The 27,980-nt window shown below is 43.8% G+C and overlaps 1 protein-coding gene across 3 annotated transcripts; it reads left to right on the plus strand.

Annotated features, from left to right (window-relative positions):
• The first annotated feature begins 2,584 nt into the window (after positions 1 to 2,584).
• EEF1G (eukaryotic translation elongation factor 1 gamma) lies at positions 2,585 to 26,887 on the plus strand. Of its 3 annotated transcripts, none has more exons than XM_056528540.1 (10): positions 2,585 to 2,732; positions 9,216 to 9,374; positions 10,031 to 10,094; positions 10,687 to 10,829; positions 12,190 to 12,333; positions 12,466 to 12,595; positions 15,193 to 15,394; positions 17,242 to 17,414; positions 24,398 to 24,522; positions 26,595 to 26,887. In XM_056528540.1, exons 1-10 carry the CDS (start codon positions 2,721 to 2,723, stop codon positions 26,751 to 26,753), a joined length of 1,311 nt encoding a protein of 436 aa, XP_056384515.1. In that variant the 5' UTR covers positions 2,585 to 2,720; the 3' UTR covers positions 26,754 to 26,887. The 3 variants fall into 3 exon arrangements, with proteins under 3 accessions (XP_056384515.1, XP_056384513.1, XP_056384514.1); XM_056528538.1 differs by lacking the exon at positions 2,585 to 2,732 and adding an exon at positions 3,052 to 3,201; XM_056528539.1 differs by lacking the exon at positions 2,585 to 2,732 and adding an exon at positions 7,279 to 7,332.
• Positions 26,888 to 27,980: the final 1,093 nt, after the last annotated feature.

Here is a 27,980-nt window from a genome sequence, read left to right on the forward strand (position 1 = left end):
AGGAAGCCGCGGCCGACACCCCCCCTCCATGTATCTCTATGAGATATATGGAGGGGGTGTGTCTGCCAGCGCTATGTGCGGGGTCGTCATGCCCCCTTCCAGCAGAGTGCCGGGCCCCGTTCAGGAGATCGCGGGGGGGGGGTCATACCCCCGCGATCTATAACCTATCCGTTGTTTTTCCCAACCAGGGGTGCCTCCAGCTGTTGCAAAACTACAACTCCCAGCATGTCTGGATAGCCAACGGCTGTCTGAGAATGTTGGGAGTAGCTGGAAGCACCATGATTGGGAAACACTGGATTAACCCTTTAACGACCTGTAATGAGGGGAGAGGTGCAGCTACAAATATGCCTTAGTCTGGGAATGATGGGAGTTGTAGTTTTGCAGCAGCTGAAGAGCCAAAGGTTAAGGAGCAGCACTATATGGGGTGCACGAGAAGCTGTCACATCGAGGCCCTAATGCCTGAGGGGGCCACATTCCTCTGGGGGCTTCTGATGGAGCAATACTCCATAAAACAGTGTTTCTCAAACAGGGTTCCTCAAGCTGTTGCAAAACTACAACTCCCAGCATGTCTGGATAGCCTTCGGCTGTCCGAGCATGTTGGGAGTAGCTGGAAGCACCATGATTGGGAAACACTGAATTAACCCTTTAACGACCTGTAATGGGAGGACAGGTGCAGCTACAAACATGCCTCAGTCTGGGAATGATGGGAGTTGTAGTTTTGCAGCAGCTGAAGAGCCACAGGTTAAAGGGGTACTCCGGTGGAAAACTTTTTTTTTTTTATCAACTGGTGCCAGAATTCAAACAGATTTGTAAAGTACTTCTATTAAAAAATCTTAATTCTTCTAGTACTTATTAGCTGCTGAATACTACAGAGGAGATTCTTTTCGGAACACAGAGCTCTCTGCTAACATCATGACCACAGTGCTCTCTGCTGACATCTCTGTCCATTTTAGGAACTGTCCAGAGCAGCATATGTTTGCTATGGGGAATTTCTTCTACTCTGGACAGTTCTTAAAATGGACAGAGATGTCAGCAGAGAGCACTGTGCTCGTGATGTCAGCAGAGAGCTCTGTGTTCCAAAAAGAAAATCATTTCCTCTGTAGTATTCAGCAGCTAATAAGTACTGGAAGGAATAATATTTTTTAATAGAAGTAATTTACAAATCTGTTTAACTTTCTGGCACCAGTTGATTAAAAAAAAAAAAAATTCCACCGGAGTACCCCTTAACGACGAAGGACGTATATTTACGTCCTCTGCCGGCTCCCGCGATATGCCGCAGGGTCACACCGGGTCGGTCCCGGCGGACATCAACGGCCGGGACCCGCGGCTAATACAGGACATCACCGATCGAGGTGATGCCCTGTATTAACCCTTCAGACGCGACGATCAAAGCTGACCGCCGCGCCTGAAGCAAAAGTGAAAGTATCCCAGCTGCTCAGTCGGGCTGTTCGGGACAGCCGCGGTGAAATTGCGGCGTCCCGAACAGCTTATAGGACACAGGGAGGGCTCTTACCTGCCTCCTCAGTGTCCGATCGGCGAATGACTGCTCCGTGCCTGAGATCCAGGCAGGAGCAGTCAAGCGCCTATAACGCTGATCATAGGCGTGTTAAAACACACCAGTGATCAGCATAGGAGATCAGTGTGTGCAGTGTTATAGATCCCTATGGGACCTATAACACTGCAAAAAAAAGGGGAAAAAAGTGTTAATAAAGGTCATTTAACCCCTTCCCTTCTAAAAGTTTGAATCACCCCCCTTTTCCCATAAAAAAAATAAAACAGTGTAAATAAATATAAAAATAAACATATGTGGTATCGCCGCGTGCGGAAATGTCCGAACTATAAAAATATATCATTAATGAAACCGTACGGGCAATGGCGTACAAAAAATTCCAATATTTTTGGTCACTTTTTATACCATTAAAAAAATGAAAAAGTGATCAAAAAGTCAGATCAAAACAAAAATGGTATAAGGGTCAGAAGATGACATTTTTAAACTTATTAATTTTCCTGCATGTAGTTATGGTTATTTAGTACGACAAAATGAAATCTATATAAGTAGGGGATCATTTTAACCGTATGGACCTACAGAATAATGATAAGGTGTCATTTTTACCGAAATATGCACTGTGTAGAAACGCAGTAAAATGACTAATGTCACTGCAAAGTAGAATTGGTGACGCAAAAAATAAGCCATAATATGGATTTTTAGGTGGAAAATTGAAAGGGTTATGATTTTTAAAAGGTAAGGAGGAAAAAACGAAAGTGCAAAAACTGAAAAACCCTGAGTCCTTAAGGGGTTAAGAAGCAGCTCTATATAGGGTGCACGAAGCTGTCACACCAGGGCCCTAATGCCTGAGGGGCCACAATCCTCTGGGGGCTTCTGATGGAGCAATACTCCATAAAAGAAGTGTTTCTCAAACAGGGTTCCTCCAGCTGTTGCAAAACTACAACTCCCAGAATGCTGGAAGTTGTAGTTTTGCAACAGCTGGAGGTGCTTTGATTGGGAATCTCTGGCATAGAAGTTATTCTTCACGTCACGTCACTCTCCGCCATAGCGGTCTGTACTGTGCATTCCACGTCCTGTCATACACTGATGCCAACGCTAGGTGGCGCAGCCTCTTACTCTATATCACGACACCCGCCGGCGCCTCTCTTTGCGGTCGCTGGTTGGTGACGTTGCGTGTCTCCTCTGCGGCTCCTCCCTTTCTCCTCGAGTGAAGATGGCCGGTGGGGTGAGTAGAGAATGGGGTCCGGGGATATCTGGCCGCATCCGCCCGCCACAGTCATCCCGGAGCCCGGGAGTCGGTCCATTGTGCGGGGCTGGGGGTGCTTAATGATGGGGTGTCGGTATTGCCCGCGCCCCTGTTGTCTCCGCGGTGCCAGCTCCCGCCAGATGATGGGCCCCCTCCCGGCTACACCCGGAACTGTGCGGCGGCGTCCATGTGTACCCATGTGTAGGGGGGGAGGCTGCGCTGTGTGGAGCGTACCACTGTGTATCTCCCGGGGCTGCGTCTTTTCTGCTGCACAAAGCGCACTGTGTGACCTGTCACCTGCCTCTCCTATATAATGGCTGGAGCTTTATATCTATTATGGCGAGGCCACAAATGTACAGCATCCACCCCAGACTCTCCTTTGTCTTGTCCTCCACCAGCTGTCACTGACCTGTCAGGAGGGGGAGGGGCACCAGGGGGTGTATACAGTGTATATATCTATCTCTATATACAGTATAGCAGTAATGGCAGTGCCATGTATATATCTATCTCTATATAGAAGTGATGGCAGTGCCATGTATATATCTATCTCTATATACAGTATAGAAGTGATGGCAGTGCCATGTATATATCTATCTATATATAGAAGTGATGGCAGTGCCATGTATATATCTATCTCTATATAGAAGTGATGGCAGTGCCATGTATATATCTATCTCTATATAGAAGTGATGGCAGTGCCATGTATATATCTATCTCTATATACAGTATAGAAGTGATGGCAGTGCCATGTATATATCTATCTCTATATAGAAGTGATGGCAGTGCCATGTATATATCTATCTCTATATAGAAGTGATGGCAGTGCCATGTATATATCTATCTCTATATAGAAGTGATGGCAGTGCCATGTATATATCTATCTCTATATACAGTATAGAAGTGATGGCAGTGCCATGTATATATCTATCTCTATATAGAAGTGATGGCAGTGCCATGTATATATCTATCTATCTATCTATATACAGTATAGAAGTGATGGCAGTGCCATGTATATATCTATCTATCTCTATATAGAAGTGATGGCAGTGCCATGTGTATATCTATCTATCTATATACAGTATAGAAGTGATGGCAGTGCCATGTATATATCTATCTCTATATAGAAGTGATGGCAGTGCCATGTATATATCTATCTCTATATACAGTATAGAAGTGATGGCAGTGCCATGTATATATCTATCTCTATATACAGTATAGAAGTGATGGCAGTGCCATGTATATATCTATCTCTATATACAGTATAGAAGTGATGGCAGTGCCATGTATATATCTATCTCTATATACAGTATAGAAGTGATGGCAGTGCCATGTATATATCTATCTCTATATACAGTATAGAAGTGATGGCAGTGCCATGTATATATCTATCTCTATATAGAAATGATGGCAGTGCCATGTATATATCTATCTCTATATACAGTATAGCAGTGATGGCAGTGCCATGTATATATCTATCTATCTCTATATAGAAGTGATGGCAGTGCCATGTATATATCTATCTCTATATACAGTATAGAAGTGATGGCAGTGCCATGTATATATCTATCTCTATATAGAAGTGATGGCAGTGCCATGTATATATCTATCTCTATATAGAAGTGATGGCAGTGCCATGTATATATCTATCTCTATATAGAAGTGATGGCAGTGCCATGTATATATCTATCTCTATATAGAAGTGATGGCAGTGCCATGTATATATCTATCTCTATATAGAAGTGATGGCAGTGCCATGTATATATCTATCTCTATAGAGAAGTGATGGCAGTGCCATGTATATATCTATCTCTATATAGAAGTGATGGCAGTGCCATGTATATACCTATCTCTATATACAGTATAGAAGTGATGGCAGTGCCATGTATATATCTATCTCTATATAGAAATGATGGCAGTGCCATGTATATATCTATCTCTATATACAGTATAGAAGTGATTGCAGTGCCATGTATATATCTATCTCTATATAGAAATGATGGCAGTGCCATGTATATATCTATCTCTATATACAGTATAGAAGTGATTGCAGTACCATGTATATATCTATCTCTATATAGAAATGATGGCAGTGCCATGTATATATCTATCTCTATATACAGTATAGAAGTGATTGCAGTGCCATGTATATATCTATCTCTATATAGAAATGATGGCAGTGCCATGTATATATCTATCTCTATATACAGTATAGAAGTGATTGCAGTACCATGTATATATCTATCTCTATATAGAAATGATGGCAGTGCCATGTATATATCTATCTCTATATACAGTATAGAAGTGATTGCAGTGCCATGTATATATCTATCTCTATATAGAAATGATGGCAGTGCCATGTATATATCTATCTCTATATACAGTATAGAAGTGATTGCAGTGCCATGTATATATCTATCTCTATATAGAAGTGATGGCAGTGCCATGTATATATCTCTATATACAGTATAGAAGTGATGGCAGTGCCATGTATATATCTATCTCTATATATAGAAGTGATGGCAGTGCCATGTATATATGTCTATGGAGGAGATTTATCAAAACCTGTCCAGGGGGGAAGTTGCTGAGTTGCCCATAGCAACCAATCAGATTGCTGCTTTCATTTTGCACAGGCCCTTATAATAATGAAAGCAGTGATCTGATTGGTTGCTATGGGCAACTCAGGCCCTTATAATAAAAGCAGCAATCTGGTTGCTATGGGCAACTCAACTCCTTATAATAATGAAAGAAGCGATCTGATTGGTTGCTATGGGCAACTTCCCCCTGGACAGGTTTTGATAAATCTTCCCCCCTATATGTGTATAGAGGCATAATATAGAAGTGATGGCAGTGCCAGGGGGGTGTACACAATGGGGGAGATTTATCAAAGGATTTAGACTGTTTTTTTTCCAGTCTAAAATTTGTCGCACAGAAAGTCGGTCTAAATATGTGACTTTTTTTCATGACTTTTGCTTTACAGGATTTTTAGAACATGATGCTTTCTGGTCTATTTTAGACAGAAAAATGCATTGGTGCTGAATTTATCAATAGCAACCTTTTCGCATCGCCCGAAAGTACGCCGAAATATCAGACCATACTGGAGCAGGTTTAAATACAGTCTAACCTGTAGATCCCGCAGTCCGTGCGCAGAATTTTATCATGAGCCGTGCGACTTTTGATAAGGCGCACAATAGACCGGCCTTACACTCTGTAGGTTGGTCTATATTTATGTGGGAAATAGACAACTTTGTTAAATCTCCCCCAATGTATGTGTGTAGAGGAAATACAGAAGTGTTGGCAGTGCCAGGGGGTGTATACAGTGTGTGTATAATACAGAAGAGATGGCAGTGCCAGGGGGTGTATACAGTGTGTGTATAATATAGAAGTGTTGGCAGAGCCAGGGGGTGTATACAGTGTGTGTATAATATAGAAGTGTTGGCAGTGCCAGGGGGTGTATACAGTGTGTGTATAATATAGAAGTGTTGGCAGAGCCAGGGGGTGTATACAATGTATGTGTGTAGAGGAAATACAGAAGAGATGGCAGTGCCAGGGGGTGTATACAGTGTGTGTATAATATAGAAGTGTTGGCAGAGCCAGGGAGTGTATACAATGTATGCGTTTTAGGGATCGACCGATTACCGGTTTGGCTGATATTCACGATTTTGGCCATTATCGGTATCGGCAATTACCTTGCCGATATGCTGATAATGCCCTGGCCAGAGACTGCCGCCGCCGCTGCCCCATTGCCTCCCCCATCCCCAGTTTTATAATTACCTGTTCCCGGGGTCCGCGCTACTTCTGGCTCCTGCGGCGTCTTGCGCAATGACGAGTGACGTCCTTAACGCGATGTCACAGTCGGTGCGCACAGTAACAGCTCAGGACGCCGCCGGAGCCAGAAGTAGCGCAGACCCCGGGAACAGGTAATTATAAAACCGGAGATGGGGGAGGCAATGGGGCGGTGGTGGTGGTTGGACTAGGGAGGACCCCAGGACAGGCAGGGGAGAGAAGCGGGTGGCAGCGGCGGTCTCTGGCCCCGCAAAAGCCACTGCAGTTCATTGATTTAAAGCGCCCGCTTTAAATCATTGATCTGCAGCGGCTTCTGCGGGGCCGGGTGGGGGGGAGGAGGAACAATAGCCGATAACTTATACCGATATTCCGGTATAAATTATCAACTATTGGCCTGAAAGGTCAAAGATTATCGGTATCGGCCCTAAAAAAAAAAAAAAAAAAAAAAAAAAATCTGTCGATCCCTGATTTGTTTCTCTAAATGTGTATGTATCTCTATTATATCCATATATGTAGGTGTCTCTTTCTATGTATACAGGTATAATGTAGGAGTGATGGCAGTGCTGGGGGGGGGGGTGTACACAGTGTGTATGTAGTGGTATAATATACAAGTATTGCTAGTGACGGGGTAGTATATACAGAGAGGCGTATACATGTGTTATATTCTCTATGCATAGATACACTATAGAAGTGATGTCAATGCCATCCTTTGTGTAGTTGTGTGCCAGTCTTGCCATCTGTTTGCCCCCCCAGTACGATGCCTTGCGCGCTGTTGTATTGGACCAGTCCTTCCCGGGTAAGATCCTGCACTGGTGTCTAGATGTGTCCCCGGCGTCCCTCCATTTATCCTGAGTCATCTCTTTAGATGGGAGGACCCGGCCCTAATGGGCATTATAGCTTTCCCTAATCCTGTCGTTTTATAGGGCTTGTCCTGTGCAGAAAATCCACTTTAGCTGAGTACCTGGCGTCGCCCACTCTTTCTACCTAAACCTTCTGGGAGAGGAAAAGCAACATTGATTCTCCTGACCTTGTTTTCCCCAAATCAGGGCGCCTCCGGCTGTTGCAAAACTACAACTCCCAGCATGCCCGGACAGCCTTCGGCTGTCCGGGCATGCTTGGAGTTGTAGTTTGGCAACTGCCGGAGGCTCCCTTATTTGGGGAAACACTGCCCCACGCTATTTTCTGCCCCTGTCTACTGGACTGTCAGCAGAATGTTTAAAAATCCCGGGCAATCTCTCAAAGTCTCATAGACTTTCATGGGACTTAAGACAAAAAACCCCACCCTTGCATAAGGGGGTGGGTTAGGGTTAATTTAACTATCATATATAATCAGTTGACATATATGTAACACGTGCTCCTAAGTTTCATGGAAATATCGGCAGCCATTTGGCAATATTACTGATGCATAAACACATACGTTGCCTTTTTTATACACTGGTCCCCCGACATACAATGGGTTCAACTTACAATGCTTCTCAGTGACAGAGGCCAGCCAGGCTGACTATATTATGTCGGAGGACCACCATGAAGAAGCCGCCCGGTGGTGGTGCTGCTGTTTAATGTAGCTGCTTGCCCTGGCTTCATTAATGTCTATGGGAGTGCCAGGGATGCCCAAGCTCAGCACTTAGGTCTCTTTGGCACTTCTATAAGGAGTGAAAGTCGCATATGCTATCTGCAGTACATTCTGCTTCGAGAGCTGGGTTTCTTTAAGGAGATTGCCGGGGCCCAGCAGAGTCGGACCCCCCGGCCCCCCGCCCCCCTTTACGATCAGACACTTTTCCCCTGTCCTATTTGGCTTCAGAAGGTTGCTGAGCACTATGGTTGGTCTTTCCATAGACAGCAAAAGGAGCGGCTGAGCATGTGCGCTATTGATCTCCATTCTTACGATCCCAAAGGACAGACCCCCACCGAGCAGCTTATTTAACACTATCCTGTATATTGGGCCATAACCTGGGATAAAGGGGTAATCCTAATATTATACCTTTTTTATAGGTACATTCACATGTAGAGGATCTGCTGTAGATTACAGTATAACTAAGTTATTGAACACCACAGCACACACCCCAACATGTGAATATACCTGATCCCTGACCACAGGATAGGTGCAAGGCATCTGATCAGTAAGGGGTCCCAGCAGTTGGACCCCCACTGATCACAAGATTCCCAACTGCCCCACAGTATGATGGTAATATGTATGGTGATAGTCCTTCTTATATATTGGTATTTATAATATTGGTCTCTGTATACAGGATCTGGTCGGTAACAGTATCATTAATAATCCTCCTTGTATACTGGTTTAATTGGTTATATTAGTCTCAGTATACAGAATTTGGTCAGTAACAGTATGATGGTAATATGTATGAAGATATTCCTCCTTGTTTACTGGTAGTATTGGTAAAAATTTGTCTCAGTATAAAGGATTTGGTCAGTAACGGTATTATGGTGATATTCCTCCTTGTATACTAGTATTGGTAATGTTGTTCTCAGTATACAGGATTTGGTCAGTAACAGTATGATGGTTATATGTATGGTGATTATATTCCTCCTTGTATATTGGTGGTATTGGTAATATTGGTCTCAGTATACAGGATTTGGTCAGTAACAGTATGATGGTAATACTGTATGGTGGTGATATTCCTCCTGCCCCGCATTAATGTTTGTCTTGTCTTTCTCTTGCAGACTCTGTACACATACCCTGATAACTGGAGGGCATATAAGCCCCTCATCGCTGCTCAGTATTCGGGGTTCCCCATCACGGTTGCTTCCTCTGCCCCGGAATTCCAGTTTGGCGTAACTAACAAGACACCGGAGTTCCTGAAGAAGTTTCCACTCGGCAAGGTGAGTCGTTCAGTCGGACGTGGACAATGTAATCTACTACACGCGTTTCAGACAGAGGTCTTTGGGCTCACATGTCCACAAGGCCAGGATTGAAGTTCTTGTAATAAAGGGGTATTCTAGTATAGAAAACTTCACCCCTATTGATGCGGCACGAGAGCCTAGATCTCCGAACTGTGGACCTTCAACTGTTGCAAAAACTACAACTCCCAGCATGCCCGGACAGCCAACGGCTGTCCGTGCATGCTGGGAGTTGTAGTTTTACAACATGTGGTGGTTTACGGTTATGACCCAGTTCATTCAGCTTGCTTATTGCACCACTAGGAGTTATGAGGATGCGTAGTCTATGAAACAGCAGATGAGAACTAGGAACTATTGTCAGGGGGCTCAGTATGAAGCACATAGGAGGGTGGAGAATTGCTTTTCAGCATTCGGGAGTAGAGGGGAGGGAATCAAAATGCATGATGGGAGCTGTAGTCTGCTACCCACATGGCATACTACTGGAGCTTCTCATTTTTGTTGTGCTGGGGAGCAACAATGTGACTAAAGAAAGTAATAAATGTGTAGGATTAGTGTTGTATTTTTGCTTTGTATTGATCCTTTTTTCTAGTGTCTTTTCCCCAAATTACTTTATTTATTTTTTTTTTTTTGTTTTTAAGGTTCCAGCATTTGAGGGTAATGACGGCTTCTGTCTGTTTGAGAGCAGCGCCATCGCTCACTACGGTAAGAGCTCTGACTGGATGTGTTAGATGAACCTTATACCACATGGCTCCCAGCAACCTAAACTGGCTCTTTCTCTGGTATTGGTGTCCAGCGTATGTCTGTAGATTAGAATAGAATGGAAAGTAATGGCGGAGTTCATGTGACTCTCTCTTGGGTATCGCCGACTTCATTAAATCCCACAGTGACATACAAAATTGTCACCCACTCTGACAGATACGTAGTATACACTGCCTGTGAAAGAGCTACTCCGGAAAGGGGAAAAAAAAAAAAATGTTTTCTGCTCAACTGATGCCAGAAGTTACTTTTTCTAAGTAATCCTTCCAGTAGTTATCGGCTGTTGTATGCGCCAGAGGAAGTTATGTAGTTCTTTCCAGTCTCACCACAGTGCTCTCTGCTGACGCCTTTGTCAGGGTCAGATACTGTCCAGAGCAGGAACAAATAAAATCCTCACAGCAAACCTCTCCTGCCGTGTGTGTGTCAGGCTTGACATCTGCTGCATAGTAAAAACTCTGGAAAGAGCAGTGTTCAGTTTTTGTTACCTTTCTCAGCATCTGTCTGCCTTTATACTCATGCACCTTTTTCTCTTTATTAGTGGGTAATGAAGGACTCCGTGGAGCTTCCCGCCTAGACCAGGCCCAGGTCCTTCAATGGGTCAGTTTTGCAGACAACCACATTGTCCCTCCGGCCAGCGCTTGGGTTTTCCCAACTCTGGGGATTATGCAGTTCAACAAGCAGGTATTTAATTTCTTGTTTTCAATGATTTGTGTTAGGAAAATATTATCAGGTTTTATAGAATGTATCCAGATTGATTACTCCACATCGCACCATGGTCTTCATAACGTTATTATGGAGGCATTAGGTGTCATCCAACTGTGTATGGAGCTCGACGGTTCTGTCAGTGTCTATATAAAAGCTGGAGCAGGGCAAAGCCACAAGGGAGGGGTGATGGTTCAGGCAGCGTAAACGTGATGACCGGTTAGGGCAGTGTTTCCAAACGGTGTGCCTCCAGCTGTTGCAAAACTACAACTCCAATATGACCGCACGCTAGGTGTCATACTGGGGGTAGACAGATGGCAAGACTGGCACATAGCTACACAAAGGATGGCATTCACATCAGTTCTATATACATAGAGAACTATATACACATAGATGTATATTATACATAAGGTCAGGTTTTATAGTATGTATCCAGATTGACTACTCAACATCGGACCATGGTCTTCATAAGGTTATGGAGGCATTAGGTGTCATTCAGCTCGACACTTCTGTCGGTGTCTATAAAAGATGGCGCAGGGTAAAGCTACAAGGGATGAGTTATGATTCAGGCAGCATAAATGTGGTGAAAAGTTAGGGTAGGGTTTCCCCAATTAGTGTGCCTCCAACTGTTGCCAAACTACAACTCCCAGCATGGCCGGACAGCCTTCGGCTGTCCGGGCATGCTGGGAGTTGTAGTTTGGCAACAGCTGGAGGCACACTAATTGGGGAAACAAGGTCAGGAGAACCTGCCCGGACAGCCATTGGAGGCCCCCCTAAAAAAAAATTGGGTTAGGTGTATTTCCTCCCCCCCCCACCCTCAGGATCACTGTGGGTGTCATTAGTTGAGCTCAATCAGTCAAACCTTTGTGGCAGAACCAGGCAGATCAACAATTAACTACTTAGCACCTGAAGGCGATGGGGTAGTATAGCATTATTTACTGCACTGATAGGAAAGTGAAAGAAACAATACCCTTTCCAATATTAAAGGGGGTTCTCCGCTGCTCAGCGTTTGGAACAGAATGTTCTGAACGTTGGAGCCAGCGCTGGGGGGCTTGTGATGTTATATCCCCCTCATGACATCACGCCCGCGCACTCAATGCAAGTCTATGGGAGGGGGCGTGACAGCAGTCACGCCCCCTCCCGTATACTTGCATTGAGGGGGTGTGATGTCATGAGGGGGCGGGGCTATGATGTCCCGAGTTCCCGACTTCAGCGTTTGGCACAGTTTTTTCCAAACGCTGAGCAGCAGAGTACCCCCCCCCCCCCCTTTTTAAAATTACAACTAAAATCTCCTCCTGTATGAACAGCACATGTAGATGATCTGTTGTCTGGTCTTTAGGCCACAGAACAAGCCAAGGAGGAGGTGAAGCTTATCCTGGCCACCTTGGATGCTCATCTCCAGACTCGGACGTTCCTGGTCGGGGAGAGGATCACACTGGCTGACATCGCTGTTACGTGCTCTCTGCTGTGGCTTTACAAACAGGTAAGATTTCCCCCCCCCCCCCCCCCCCCAAAATGCCTGAGATTCTGTCCCACAGCAACATTGTCCATCTTCTTTGATGTGGTTTGTCTTTTTGTCCAATGTTTTGCTGATCTCCTAAATTGCTTATCACAGGTCCTGGAGCCTTCCTTCCGCCAGCCTTTTGGTAATGTCACAAGATGGTTTGTCACTTGTGTGAATCAGCCCCAGTTCCGTGCAGTCTTGGGAGAGGTGAAGCTGTGTGACAAGATGGCTCAGTTTGACGGTAAGTGTCTGTCTAGACCGGTGTTTCCCAACCAGGGAGCCTCCAGCTGTTGTAAAACTACAACTCCCAGCAGCCTTTGCCTGTCCGGCTATGCTGGAAGTTGTAGCCTTGCAACAGCTGGAGGCACCCTGTTTGGGGAAACCTTGGTCTAGAAATTGGCAGAAATGAGTGCTCTGGTGCAGCGTTAAAGGGGTACTCCACTGCTCAGCGTTTGGGACAAGCTGTTCTGAGCGCTGGGTGCTCGTGACATCATAGCCCTGCCCCCTCATGTCATGCCCCACCCCCTCAATGCAAGTCTATGGGAGGGGGCGTGACATCCGTCACGCCCCCTCCCATAGACTTGCATTGAGGGGGCGGGCTATGACTTCACGAGCTCCCAGCCCCGACTCTAGCGTTCGGAACAGTTTGTTCCAAATGCTGAGCAGCGGTGTACCCCTTTTAATTAACGCTCAGTGTATCTATTAGGACCCTCCCCCTTGACCTGTCAATCAGGCGCTATTGGCTTGTCATGTTATGAATCAGTTTGTATCATACATCATTATTAGACTGCGTTCTCAGCATTTATTTATTTTTTCCATGCACACCTTGAATATTTTGTCACATGGTGAAATTCTGTGGAAATATTCCCCTCAGAAATTCCTCAACAGTGCCATTGGTTTTAATGGGATTCTGCTGCACCAAGCACATGGCAGAATTTCTGCGGCAGAGGCCAGAATCAGAATTTCCGCAGCAGCAACAATGAACCTGTTCATTTCATGTTTCTTTGGATTCTGCTCTGAAATGCATTGCTGCCTATGGAGATGGCACGTTTCCTAGCGGTCCTAGTGGCAGCAGAACATGCAAATGTGCAGCATATCTGCCTGTGTTTTCCGGGCGGACATTCTGCACATTTTCCATGTGAACATGGCCTTGAATTTACAGCTACCGTAAATTTACCTCGTGTGAAAACGCACAGCATTTACAGTAGCAGTAACATCTGCCATACTTGGCACTGAAATACTGCAGATGTTTAACATGATGTGAAAGTTGCAGAAAATCTTCAGTTTTTTCTGCAGTGATTGACAGCTCTCTATAGGTACACATAGCTGCCAGTCACTGTGTAGGACCTTATACTTGATTACTAAACCCAGAATGAGAAGAGGATTCCTTAAATAAATTATACTGCAACTTTTCCCACAAAACTGTATCTCTATGGACCACCCCTGTTATGTCACAGGAGTGTTCTTAAAGGGGTACTCCGGTGGAAACTTTTTTTGGCTCCAGAAAGTTAAACAGATTTGTAAATTACTTCTATTAAAAAATCTTAATCCTTCCAATACTTATCAGCTGCTGTATACTACAGAGGAAATTCTTTTCTTTTCGGATTTCTTTTCTATCACGACCACAGTGCTCTTTGCTAACACCTGTTTTATTTTATTTTAGGAACTGTCCAGAGCAGGAGAGGTTTGTTATGGAGATTTGCTCCTACTCTGCTGCCACCTCTGTTCATGTCAGGAACTGTCCAGAGAGCACTGTGGTCAGACAGAAAATAAATCCTCCTCTGTAGTATTCAGCAGCTAATAAGTACTGGAAGGATTAGGATTATTTTTTTTTTTTTAATAGAAGTAATTTACAAATCTGTTTTAACTTTCTGGCATCAAATGATCTAAAAATAATAATAATAATAATAATTTTAACAGTGGAGTGCCCACTTTTAATTCACTTAGCTGCTGATCCCTCTTCTCTAACCAAAGTCTGGTATACACTTTAGTGAAAGATCAATTGCTGACTGTAGAATGCATATGGCAGCCATAGCAGTGTTTAGGCCTGTATGATGTCTTGTGTGGTGGTCCCTACAACTCTGCACTGGCAAACCATTACAGTGGTCCCTCAAGTTACAATATTAATCGTTTCCAGGACGACCATTGTATGTTGAAACCATAACTCTATGGAAACCTGGTAATTGGTTCTGAAGCCACCAAAAATAGGAAAAAGTGAGGATTAAATATATAATTCTGCTGGGAGCTGTAATCACTGTCTATATAGAGGACAGGAGCTTCAGAGTCCTGTACAGAATACACAATGGGGGAGATGTAGCAAAACCAGTGCAGAGGAACATTTGCTGAGATGCCCATAGCAACCAATCAGATCGCTTCTTTCATTTTGTAGAGGCCTTGTTAATAATTAAAAAAGTGATCTGATTGGTTGCCATGGGCAACTGGGAACTTTTATCAAAACCTGTGCAGAGGAAAACTCCCCCCAATGTCCTAAAAAGTAATGGAGCCGCCCTCACCTGGTGTCCAAAGGAGCAGCTAACCCTGGCACAGGTAAAGAGTACAGAACATGTAATACCTCCCTGTACTGTAGGGGGTGCTACCAGACAGACAGCAGTCAGTGCACGCACTTCAGAAATACAGGGGTTTTACCAGTGAATGCCCATTCTGATTGGTCTGTTCTTCCGGCCATTGACGGGTATCACAGATCTAGCCTGTCTGTACATTGTATGTTGAGTCTTGTTACAATGGTCCAGAAAAGATCATTGTATGTTGAGGCCATTGTAAGTTGAGGGGTCACTTTATTACTGTGAAATGCTTAGATGCACTCTTTTCTTTCACCAGCTAAGAAGTTTGCAGAACTGCAGCCTAAGAAGGAGACCCCCAAGAAGGAGAAACCCGCAAAGGAGCCAAAGAAGGAAAAAGAGAAGGAGAAGAAGCCCGCGCCTGCCCCAGCACCAGCCGCAGAAGAGGATCTTGATGAGTCCGAGAAGGCTCTTGCAGCGGAGCCTAAATCAAAGGATCCCTATGCTCACCTCCCTAAGAGGTATGGGGCCTTATGGAGTCCTCACCCATCCTGTTATGTTGTGCTGATGCATGTTGGGGGAGATTTATTAAAACCTGTCCAGAGGGAAAGTTGCCCAGGTGCCCATAGCAACCAATCAGATCGCTTCTTTCATTTTGCAGAGGCCTTGTTAAAAATGAAAGAAGCGATCTGGTTGCTATGGGCGACTTTTCCTCTGGACAGGTTTTGGTCTCCCCCCTCCCCTGTTATCTCCGGCTTCCTAATTCACCTGTGGCGTATTTACATAGCAGGAATGTCTGCACCCGGGGTTGATCGCAACACTCAGACCCTGACGAACCAAAACCTTTGACATGTCAAGTGTTGTGTATTCTTTTTTGTAGTGGCAGATGCTCTTCTATAATGCTCATAGCTATTAGTTTAAAGGGGTACTCCAGTGGAAAACATATATTTTTTTATTTTATTTTTTTAAATCAACTGGTGCCAGAAAGGTAAACATGTTTGTAAATTACTTCTATAAAAAAAATCTTTACCCTTCCAGTACTTATTAGCATCTGTATACTACAGAAGAAATTCTTCTCTCTTTGAGTTTCTTTTTGGTCTTGTCCAGTGTTCTCTGCTCACACCTGAGTCAGGAACTGTCCAGAGCAGGAGAGGTTTGCCATGTAAAATTTCTCCTGCTCTGAACAGTTCCTGACATGGACAGAGGTGTCAGAGGAGAGCTCTGTGGACAAGACCAAAAAGAAATTAAAAAATAATAGATTTTCCTCTCTAGCAAAAAGTATACGTTTTTAAGTTTTCACTCAAAGTCAAAGACCGTATCGTGCAAACCGGATGGAACCGTACGCACATATGGTTGCATATTGACTCCCATGTTAAAAAAATGTACGTTTTTTTTCAACCAGACCAGAAACCGTGGTAGGCTACGGTTTTTGGGTGTGGGGGAAAAACTGACAAAACCATAAGACTCAAAACGGATGCATCGTTTGGCATACGGTTTTCAGTACAGTTCCGTACGGTTTTCACACTGAAAACGTATACGGGACCTGTATTCAAAAACATGGTGTGAATGCGTGCCCCTCTCATCCAGAGTTGTAAAAGTCATGGCACCTCCATGTAACATTAGATGGATGCCTAGCTGATATTCACCTGATGTACATGTATTAACTTTTTAGGCTGTTTTGGAATTCATTTAGTGCAAATAAGGTATTCTGTAATAGACATGCATGTTGTTGGGAGCAGCAGGCTTATACAGGTATAAGTTAGGTAACATTAGACAATGGATTATAAAAATAAAAAACACATTCCCTTGTCTGTGAGGCAGGATGCCGCCATTGTATGAACACATCCTATACCTGGTAGAAGTGTCTCACAGCTTGTACATAGCAAGATCAGCACAAGGGGAGCAATACATTCCCAAGGCCATAACTGCAGCAACCACTAGAGGGCTCCCAACTTCTGCTTATATGTCTCAAGTACATGGCTTCTCCATCTGTTTCTACTGGGGCCTCCGCATTGGTACAGTCCATGCTGTTTTTTATTTCCTGCAACTTTATTGTAATGTCGTCTGTAAACAATAGAGCGTTTACATTGGCGTGAAGTCCTATAGCTGTACCAGACTGATAATAATATGCTGCAGAAGTCTCTCCCTGCTGAGCGTCACCAACTAGGGGGAACCTCACCAGGCTGAGATACAATGTTGATGTAATGCAGATTGATCAGTTGTAGTTTTGCAACAGCTGGAGGTCCATAGTTTGAAGACCACTGGCATACAGCTTCTTATGAGGAGAACTTCTTGTCGGTCTTTATAACTTTTGTCTAAGTTGTGATTCTTGGTAATAACCCGTCCAGTCTTTTTTTTTGCTTTGCAGCTCCTTCATTATGGATGAATTTAAAAGAAAATATTCCAATGAAGACACACTATCCGTGGCTCTGCCTTATTTCTGGGAGCATTTTGACAAAGAGGGCTGGTCCATCTGGTACTCCGAGTACCGCTTCCCCAGTGAACTCACTCAGACCTTCATGAGCTGCAACCTCATTACCGGTATGTGACTGACACAGCTTCTTCAGGATCTACAGTATTCTCAACCAGTTTTGACTCCAGCTGTTGTGAAACTACAATTCCCAGCATGCCCGGACAGCCTTTGGCTGTCCGGGCATGCTGGAGTTGTAGTTTTGCAACAGCTGGAGTCACACTGGTTTGGGAAAAACTCATGGAATTTTCATTCGTCATCTGCTCTTAAAGTGTTACCAGTCAGATCACCCCACCCCCCAAAAAAAAAGTTATATGTTGCTCAGTGTCTCATCCTGATCATGTACATATAATTTTTGTGTCTATGACCTATATTTCTCTCAGAATTAGTTTTATTTTTGAATTACCTTCATTTTGTCAACCAGAAGCAGGGGGGCGGGTCCCTTTTCAGGTGATAACCACTCCCCCTCCCTCACTCTTCTCAGTCACTGGTCTCGAGTGAGCATCTGTAACCCTTTCCTTTCTGGTTTTATGCGACACACATACACACACTGTGTGCTTACAGCTTTTGCAAAACTACAGCTCCCAGCATGCCCACACATCCTTTGAGTTGTAGTTTTGTAACAGCTGGAGGCATATGATTGGTAAAACTCAGATTTACAGCAGTGTTACTGCAGACTGTGTTCAATCTCTCACACACACACACATAATTTATTCATACACATGCACATTACCTAGACAACACAGATTTACACACATGCATATATATATCCACACACATATATACATGCAGGGACACTTAATCCTCCATTCAGTCCCCATCTTCAGTCACCAGCTGCTTCTATCATCTGCTCACAGGCAGCAGTGTACTCCCGCCCCTCCCCCTGACACATGAAGTAAACACACAGTGAGGGAGACTATCACAGCAGCTTTAGATCGGCAGACCTGTCAATCATGAAGTTGAGTCCATGATGTAGGTGATGACCAGTGGACACAGCCAGGCTGGTATGTATCCCAGGAGGCAGGGAGGCAGTTTTTTTGACTGGCGGCTTCAGTATGACATACTGAAACTTTTTTAAATGAAAGAAATTGCTAAATCTATTGGTTTTCCATGCTTTACCACATATCAAATTTCTTTTTTTTTTTTTTTTTTTTTCTGACCGTGCCCATTTAAGCTGCAGCTCCATTTTCTCTGAGCCCCCTAAGCCCCCACCCGGTGCAGTGTGTTAGTGAACCGTGCACCGTTGTAATATGGAAGCCTGTTCTTTGCTTCCAGTAATTCAGGCAGCATAAAAATATCAGGTTCCGCTTTTAACTGCTGCTTTCACGCTATAAAACAACTTCCGTTATGAACACCCGTTAGGAAATTGCCGGTACAAAATCACTAACGGCCGTTAGAAAATCCCATTATAGTCTATTGGATTTTTCTAATAGCCGTTTTAACCTGTTAACGGACGTTATTTTATGACTGGCAAATGAACGGGTGAAATAGTGCATGGACTAATTCGCCTGTCATAAAATAATGGGCAATAACGGGTTAAAACGGCTATTAGAAAATCCCATTATAGTCTGTGGGATTTTTCTAATGGGCGTTAGTGATTTTGTAGTGGCCGTATAACTGCCGATTTCCTAACGGGTGTTCATAACGGAAGTTAAGTTTTTTTTTTTTTTTGTTTGTTTTTTTTTGTTTTGTGTGTGAAAGGGGCCTAACGCTACAGAAAGCAAGGTGGCTGAGTTGGCATTGTCCAACATCTGCATGGAGTTTGTGCTCCCTGTATTTGCCTGAGATTTCTCCCTAAGGCTGGGTTCAAACCACGTTTTTGCAATACAATTCCCGTATACGTTTTTCAAGTTGACATCAACTGGACATCATTTTTCAAACCATATACAGTTTTCAATCTTGTACGGATTAAAATTTGTAGAAGGTTTTTATTTTTATTTTTTTTTTGCACTATAGACCTACAGTATGACCCATACATGTTGGGGCTATCTTATAACGGGGGTGGGAGGGGTTGAGGGGGGTGTCATACGGTGGCACCCCGACATACTATCGTTTCGACAAACCCCTGATGCCATCTTATGCTGAAGCCAGCATTAACATACGATGCTTCTATGTGTCGGGGCCATTGCAAAAATGGCTCTGGCTGCGCTTACTGCTTCAGCAGCCGCCAGATAGCCGTCTAATGTGCCCCATTCTGCTTCCGGATACTTGCGTGTCCCCTGTAGTCAGCCAGCTCTCAGGGCTCCGTGCAGGCCCCCCCCCCCCCCCCCCCAGTGCAGCCATAGCGAATAGCCTGCAGCATCTTGCTGCATTCATCCAATGGGCTGCTGGCTGCCCTCCCCTTCCTGTGTACTGTGTAGCTGTAGTTTTCAGGATTGCAGTGGAGAACATTCTGTCCTTCCTGCAGGTATTTACAGTACTGTGATGTCGCACAATACACCCCATAATCAATGTTCCCCAACCAGTGACCCTCCAGCAGTTGCAAAACTACAACTCCCAGCATGCTGGGTGTTGTAGTTATGCAACCGGTGGGGACACACTGGCTTGTTAAACACTCCCCATACCAGTGTTTCCCAACCAGGGTGCCTCCAGGTGTTGCAAAACTACAACTCCCAGAATGCCTGGACAGCCAAAGGCTGTCCAGGCATGATGGGAGTTGTAGTTTTGCAACATCTGGAGGCACCCTGGTTGGGAAACACTGCCCCATAACATACAATGATTGTCCCGGGACCAATTACCAGTTTTCCATAGACATATCTACTCAACATACAATGGTTTGTGGGCTCCAGAACCAAGTAACAGGTTTCCATAGCTATAATGTACTCAACATACAATGGTTCTCCTGGAATCAACGAATATTGTATGTTGGTCTGTAGACGATCTGTTGCGCAGTGATAGCCCAGAGCCATGTCGATCAATAGTTTTCCTTTCTTTGTTACATTTAACATAAGTTCCCAAGCACGAGAGTCTCCTTTAAAACAATGGGAGCGTGTCACATCTTGAAGAGAACGACCTGTCTCGGAGGCTCCTGCTATATCTGTTTAAATGTCTGTCTAGACAGGATGTTCTGTTCAAGGAAAGGCAGCGTCTTGTGCCATAAATGCCGTAACTTTCCTAGATGATAAGATTGCGGCTGCTGACTACACGGCCGATCACCAGATATGACCAGGTCTACACAAGCCTCGGCCTGCATCATAGGTGCGGGGCTTAGGTGTGAGCAAGTCCTCTGGGCCTTTTCCAAGACTGGAGGAAGGCCAAGGTTGAATGAAGGGACACACTGCTGGGTTCCTTTTTTAAAGGGAGTGATGTCAAAACAGAAGGAAAGTTCTGATGTCTTGTGTTACATTCCGACGATAGGGTGCAGCCTGGGAAACTTGTTCAGTGACCTGGTGGGAGGAGGTTATCTAAGAGATCACGACTTGCCTGCACCCCATGTCTAGATGCCTTGTGTTCAGCAGCTTTGATCTCACTGGTTCACTTGCCAAGTCAAGATGGGCATTAATCCTGGCACCACAAAGCCACCTCCGGAACAAGCAAAGCTTTCCTCCCCTATTCCTGCGTACAGAGCTGGTAGATTGCTCTGTAGTTTAACCCCTTCACTCAGAACACTGGGGGAGATTTATCAAAAGCTGTGCAGAGGAAGAGTGGTGCAGTTGCCCATAGCAACCAATCAGATTGCTTCTTTCATTTTCCACAGGCCTCTTTAGAGGCCTGTGGAAAATGAAAGAAGCAATCTGATTGGTTGCTATGGGCAACTGCTCCACTCTTCCTCTGCACAGCTTTTGATAAATCTCCCCCATTGTGTGTATATATAATTCATTAAATGCGCGTGCTCCTGCGGCGCTGATCAGGTTAACTAGCTAAAGTCTCGGGGTGTCCGGCAGGAGACCACTCCTGCCCAACACCCCAGGACCCCATTTGATTAACCAGATCAGCGATCGGGTGCGCAGGGAGATTGACAGGAGTGGCGGGTGTCCGTAGGTTCAGTGGCGGCGGCGGTGTCCACGGTTCCGCGGGTAAGTGCCCTCCCCCCCCCCCCCCCCCCCCCCTTACAAGTTGCAAAACTACAACTCCCAGCATGCCCATAGTCTCCAAACTGGGGTCCTCCAGATGTTGTAAAACTACAATTCCCAGCATGCCCGGCTGCAAACTGCTGGCTGGGCATGCTGGGATTTGTAGTTTTGCAAGATCTAGAGGGCCACAGTTTAGTGACCGCTGCACAGTGATATCCAAACTGTGGCCCTCCAGATTTTGCAAAACTACAACTCCCAGCATGCCCAGCAACAAACGGCTGTCAGTACATGCTGTAAGTTGTAGTTTTGCCACCGCATTCCACTGCAACTCAAACTCCCAGCGGGAAACTCACTCTGAACCCCTGCGCGTGTGACTGTACCCTAAACACTAACTACACTGCCACAAAATAACAATTGTTCAAGGGTGTTTATGTAGTGCTTAACTTAAGGGTGAAGAACATAAAAATGAAGAAAACATTCTGTACGGCAGTTTCCAAAACAGAGCCTCCAGCTGTTGCAAAACAACTCCCGGCATTACGAAAACGCCATTGACTGTCCAGGCATGCTGGGAGTTTTGCAACAGCTGGAGGCATCTTGTTTGGGAAACCCTAGCCTAGGGTATTCTTGGCAGTGGAGGCAAATGTAACGCTTGCATCTGTGTCTGCCACTATGCAAATCCCTAATCTAGGCCTCAAATGCACATGGCGCTCTCTCACCTCAGGGCCCTTTTCGTATTTCACGGCAACAGTTTAGTGCCACATGGGGTATTTCCGTACTCGGGAGAAATTGTTAAAAATTTTGGGGGGCTTTTCCTCCTTTTACCCCTTATGAAAATGAAAAATTGTGGCCTACACCAGCCTGTTAAAATAAAAAGTCATTTACACAATTTTTTTTTTACACTAACATGCTGGTAGAGATGAGCGAACTTACAGTAAATTCGATTCGTCACGAACTTCTCGGCTCGGCAGTTGATGACTTTTCCTGCATAAATTAGTTCAGCCTTCAGGTGCTCCGGTGGGCTGGAAAAGGTGGATACAATCCTAGGAAAAAGTCTCCTAGGACTGTATCCACCTTTTCCAGCCCACGGGAGCACCTGAAAGCTGAACTAATTTATGCAGGAAAAGTCATCAACTGCCGAGCTGAGAAGTTCGTGACGAATCGAATTTACTGTAAATTCGCTCATCTCTACATGCTGGTATAGGCCCCACTTTTTCATTTTCACAAGAAAAAGGAAAAAAAAGCCCCAAAATTTGTAACTCAATTTCTCCTGAGTACGGAAATACCCCATTTGTGGACGTAAAGTGCTCTGCAGGCGCACAACATCGCTCAGGAATGACAGTGCACTATGTACATTTGAGGCCTAAATTGGTGATTTGCACAGGGGTGGCACAGTAGTTCTACTCAAAAAAAATAATTTTGGAAACTACACCCCTCACGGAAAGTAACAAGGGGTATAGTGAGCCTTAACACCCCACAGATGTTTGACAAACTTTTGTTAAAGTTGGACACGAAAATTAGTTTTTTTTTTTTTTCACTAAAATGCTTGCATTACCCCAAAGTTTTCACAAGGGGTAATAGTAAAAAAAAAAGAGGCATTTCTGCTAAATTTGCTTTGCAAATGTGACTCCTTAGCATTATAGTGCGCCTGCAAAGCAAATTTAGCAGAAATGCTTTTTGGGGGGGGAGGGGGGGGCCTATGGTGCCAGAACAGAAAAAAAATAAAACAAACAAAACACATGGCATACTATTTTGGAAACTACACCCCTAAAGGAATGTAACAAGGGATAAAGTGAGTCTTTCCATACTTTTCGTTAAAGTGGGAGGTGTAAATGAAGAAAGAAAAAAAAAAAATTCCAAATATTATTTCTAAAATGCAGTTTCCCCCCCCAAATTTACAATTCTTACAAGGGGTAATCGGAGAAAATGCCACCCAAAATTTGTAACCCGATTTCTTCTATTACCCCTTGTAAGAATTGTAAATTTGGGGGGGAAACTGCATTTTAGAAATTTTGAAAAAATATTTGGAATGTTTTTATTTTCATTTACACCTCCCACTTTAACGAAGTATGAAAAGACTCACTTTATCCCTTGTTACATTCCTTTAGGGGTGTAGTTTCCAAAATAGTATGCCATGTGTTTTTTTTTTTTTTTTTTTTTTTCTGTTCTGGCACCATAGGGGCTTCCTAAATGCAAATCCCCCCCCCCCCCCCCCCAAAAAAAAACCCATTTCAGCTAAAGTTGCCCTCTACTGCATCCGCAGAACACTTTCACATGAGGTATTTCCTTACTCGAGAAATTGGGTTACAACATCTAGGGGGATTTCTCTTTTTTTTTTTTTTTTTTTATTTTTTTTTACCCCTTGTAAAATTTCAAAAAATGGGACTACAAGAACAGAGAAGGTAGTGTAAAAATTGAAGATTTTGAATTTTCCCCTTCACTTTGCTGCTATCCCTGTGAAACGCCTAAAGGGTTAACAAACGTTCTGAATGTCATTTTGAATACTTTGGGGTGTGTAGTTTATATAATGGGGTCATTTATGGGGATTTCTCACAGAAAGGTCTATTAAATCCACTTCAAACTGAACTGGATACTGAAATTCTGATATTGAAAGTTTCGTGGAAAATTGCTGCTAAATTTTGAAGCCCTTTTTCATGTCTTCAAAAAGTTAAAGGGGTACTCCACCCCTAGACTTCTTATCCCCTATCCAAAGGATAGGGGATAAGATGTCTGATCGCTGGGGACCCCCGCAATATAGCATGTGGCTCTGTAGGGTCTGGGTCACGACCACGGGAACGGAAGTCCGTGACATCATGACTCCGCCCCCCCGTGTGACGTCGCGCCCTGTCCCCTCAATGCAAGTCTATGGGAGGGACCAATCTGCAGGAATATACAACAGATAATACTTCTAAGCTATACAGGTTACAACAAAAAAGATTTTTCTTTGTTGCAAAGGGGTTAATAGTTTTATATTTGATTAATGTAAAAAACTGTTTAATACAAATATAATTTTTTTACATTTTTTCTTTTCTTCTCCTTGGCAGGCATGTTCCAGCGTTTGGACAAGCTGCGTAAAACTGGCTTTGCCAGCGTTATTCTGTTTGGAACCAACAATGACAGCTCGATCTCCGGAGTGTGGGTGTTCAGAGGCCAGGATTTGGCGTTCACAGTAAGTGATAATATACTGCAGCATCAGGCCCTCCTACTTTATTGTGCTGCTTTACTCTTTATTGTGCTGCTTTACTCTTTATTGTGCTGCTTTACTCCTGGTGCCCATCTAAGTCCCCTGGCACCTTTATATTATATATTGTAGTCAACACTTAACCCCTCTGGTGCTCGTGGTCATGTACAGGACGTAAATGTCCATCCTGGTGCGTTAAGTACCACCACACCATGACATACATTTACATCTTGCGTCATTAAGGGGTTTTAACCCCTTAAGGACGCAGGACGTAAATGTACGTCCTGGTGCGGTGGTACTTAACGCACCAGGACGTACATTTACGTCCTAAGCATAACCGCGGGCATCGGAGCGATGCCCGTGTCATGCGCGGCTGATCCCGGCTGCTGATCGCAGCCAGGGACCCGCCGGCAATGGCCGACGCCCGCGATCTCGCGGGCGTCCGCCATTAACCCCTCAGGTGCCGGGATCAATACATCTGCGGCAGTTCGCAATTTAAACGAACGATCGGATTGCCCGCAGCGCTGCTGCGGGGATCCGATCATTCATAACGCCGCACGGAGGTCCCCTCTCCTTCCTCCGTGCGGCTCCCGGCGTCTCCTGCTCTGGTCTGTGATCGAGCAGACCAGAGCAGAAGATGACCGATAATACTGATCTGTTCTATGTCCTATACATAGAGCAGATCAGTATTAGCAATCATGGTATTGCTATGAATAGTCCCCTATGGGGACTATTCAAGTGTAAAAAAAAAATGTAAAAGTAAAAAAGGTGAAAAATCCCCTCCCCCAATAAAAAAGTAAAACGTCCGTTTTTTCCTATTTTACCCCCCAAAAAGCGTAAAATTTTTTTTTTATAGACATATTTGGTATCGCCGCGTGCGTAAAGTTCCGAACTATTAAAATAAAATGTTAATGATCCCGTACGGTTAACGGCGTGAACGAAAAAAAAAAGTCCAAAATTCCTACTTTTTTTTAATACATTTTATTTAAAAAAAATTATAAAAAAATGTATTAAATTTTTTATATGCAAATGTGGTATCAAAAAAAAAGTACAGATCATGGCGCAAAAAATGAGCCCCCATACCGCCGCTTATACGGAAAAATAGTTATAGGTCATCAAAATAAAGGGATTATAAACGTACTAATTTGGTTAAAAAGTTTGTGATTTTTTTTTAAAGCGCAACAATAATATAAAAGTATATAATAATGGGTATCATTTTAATTGTATTGACCCTCAGAATAAAGAACACACGTCATTTTTACCATAAATTGTACGGCGTGAAAACGAAACCTTCCAAAATTAGCAAAATTGCGTTTTTTTCGTTTTAATTTCCCCACAAAAATAGTGTTTTTTGGTTGCGCCATACATTTTATGATATAATGAGTGATGTCATTACAAAGGACAACTGGTCGCGCAAAAAAACAAGCCCTCATACTAGTCTGTGGATGAAAATATAAAAGAGTTATGATTTTTAGAAGGCGAGGAGGAAAAAATGAAAATTTAATTGTCTGAGTCCTTAAGGCCAAAATGGGCTGAGTCCTTAAGGGGTACTCGGGTGGAAAACTTTTTTTTTTTTTTTTTTGTATAAATCAACTGGTGCCGGAAAGTTAAACAGATTTGTAATTTACTTCTATTAAAAAATCTTAATCCTTCCAGTACTTATTAGCTGCTGAATACTACTGAGGAAATTATTTTCTTTTTGGAACACAGAGCTCTCTGCTGACATCATGACCACAGTGCTCTCTGCTGACATCTCTGTCCAGAGTAGGAACTGTCCAGAGTAGGAGAAAATCCACATAGCAAACACATCCTGCTCTGGACAGTTCCTAAACTGGACAGAGATGTCAGCAGAGAGCTCTGTGTTTCAAAAAGAAGAGTTTACTCTGCAGTATTCAGTAGCTAAATAGTACTGGAAGGATTAAGGTTTTTAAATAGAAGTAATTTACAAATCTGTTTAACTTCCTGGCACCAGTTGATTAAAAAAAAAAAATCTCCACCGGAGTACCCCTTTTAAGTGCACTTTGTGGGTTGTAACATGTAAGTCTTTGTTCTCTCTCCAGCTTTCTGAGGATTGGCAAATAGACTATGAATCTTACAACTGGAGGAAGCTGGACTCTGATAGTGAGGAGTGCAAAACCCTGGTGAAAGAGTATTTCTGCTGGGAAGGAGACTTCAAGCATGTGGGCAAACCCTTCAACCAGGGCAAAATCTTCAAGTGAGGATCCTGGGGAGGAAGAGAGGAGCTGTCTGTCCAATGCAGAGCTGTGCGGGGTTAACTGGTTTCTTCAAACGCAACACTCAGACCTTTTAACTTAAAGACGCAATCACAGAAAATAAAAAAAACTCAAACATCCACCGCAGTGTATGATGTCGTGTTTATTTTCTCAATCAGTGTAGTTTTATTATAAACTTCTGCAGTGTTTCCCAGCCAGTGTGCCTCCAGCTGTTGCAAAACTACAACTCCCAGCATGCCCGGAGAGCCTTCTGGGCATGCTGGGGGTTGTAGTTTTGAAACAGCTGGAGGCACCCTGGTTGGGAAACACTGCATTTTGACACTTTCTTAAAGGGGTACTCCGGTGAAAAATAAAAATTTTTCATATCAACTGGCTCAAGAAGGTTATACAGAATTGTAAATTTACTTCTATTTAAAAATCTTAATCCTTCCAGTACTTATCAGCTGCTGTATGCTCTACAGGAAGTTCTTTTCTTTTTGAATTTCCATTCTGTCTAACCACAGTGCTCTCTGCTGACTCCTCTGTCCATGTCAGGAACTGTCCAGAGTAGGAGCAAATTCCCATAGCAAACCTATCCTGCTCTGGACAGTTCCTGACATGGACAGAGGTGTCAGCAGAGAGCACTGTGGTCAGACTGGTGAGAACTACACAATTTCCTCTATAGCATACAGCAGCTAAGTACTGGAAGGATTAAGATTTTTCAATAGAAGTGCTTTACAAATCTGTATAACTTTCTTGAGCCAGTTGATATATAAAAATTTGTTTCACCAGAGTACCCCTTTAAAGGGGTACTCCACTGGAAAACAAAACTGGTGCCAGAGTTAAAGATTTATAAATTACTTCTATTTAAAAATCTTAATCCTTTCAGTACTTAAAAAAAAAAAAAAAAAAAAAAAAAAAAGGTGTGGGAACTCACCCAGGGTTTCTAATAACCCCCCCCCCCCAGTTTGCGCAAAAAAAATACGAAAATGTCCAAGCTAAGACTTGACATCCTTCACGGTTCCAGGATTCTTACAGGCCACAGGCATACAGCTGCCTACGGAGGATAAGAGTAACACACTAACCTCCTCATGTAATCTCCTTACTTCTGGGGTGACACACTGGAACAAACCTCCTCCTCATGTATTCTCCTTACTACTGGGGTGACACACTGGAACAAACCTCCTCCTCATGTATTCTCCTTACTACTGGGGTGACACACTGGAACAAACC

This window comes from Hyla sarda, chromosome 6 (genome assembly GCF_029499605.1).
Source record: "Hyla sarda isolate aHylSar1 chromosome 6, aHylSar1.hap1, whole genome shotgun sequence".
Taxonomy (NCBI): domain Eukaryota; kingdom Metazoa; phylum Chordata; class Amphibia; order Anura; family Hylidae; genus Hyla; species Hyla sarda.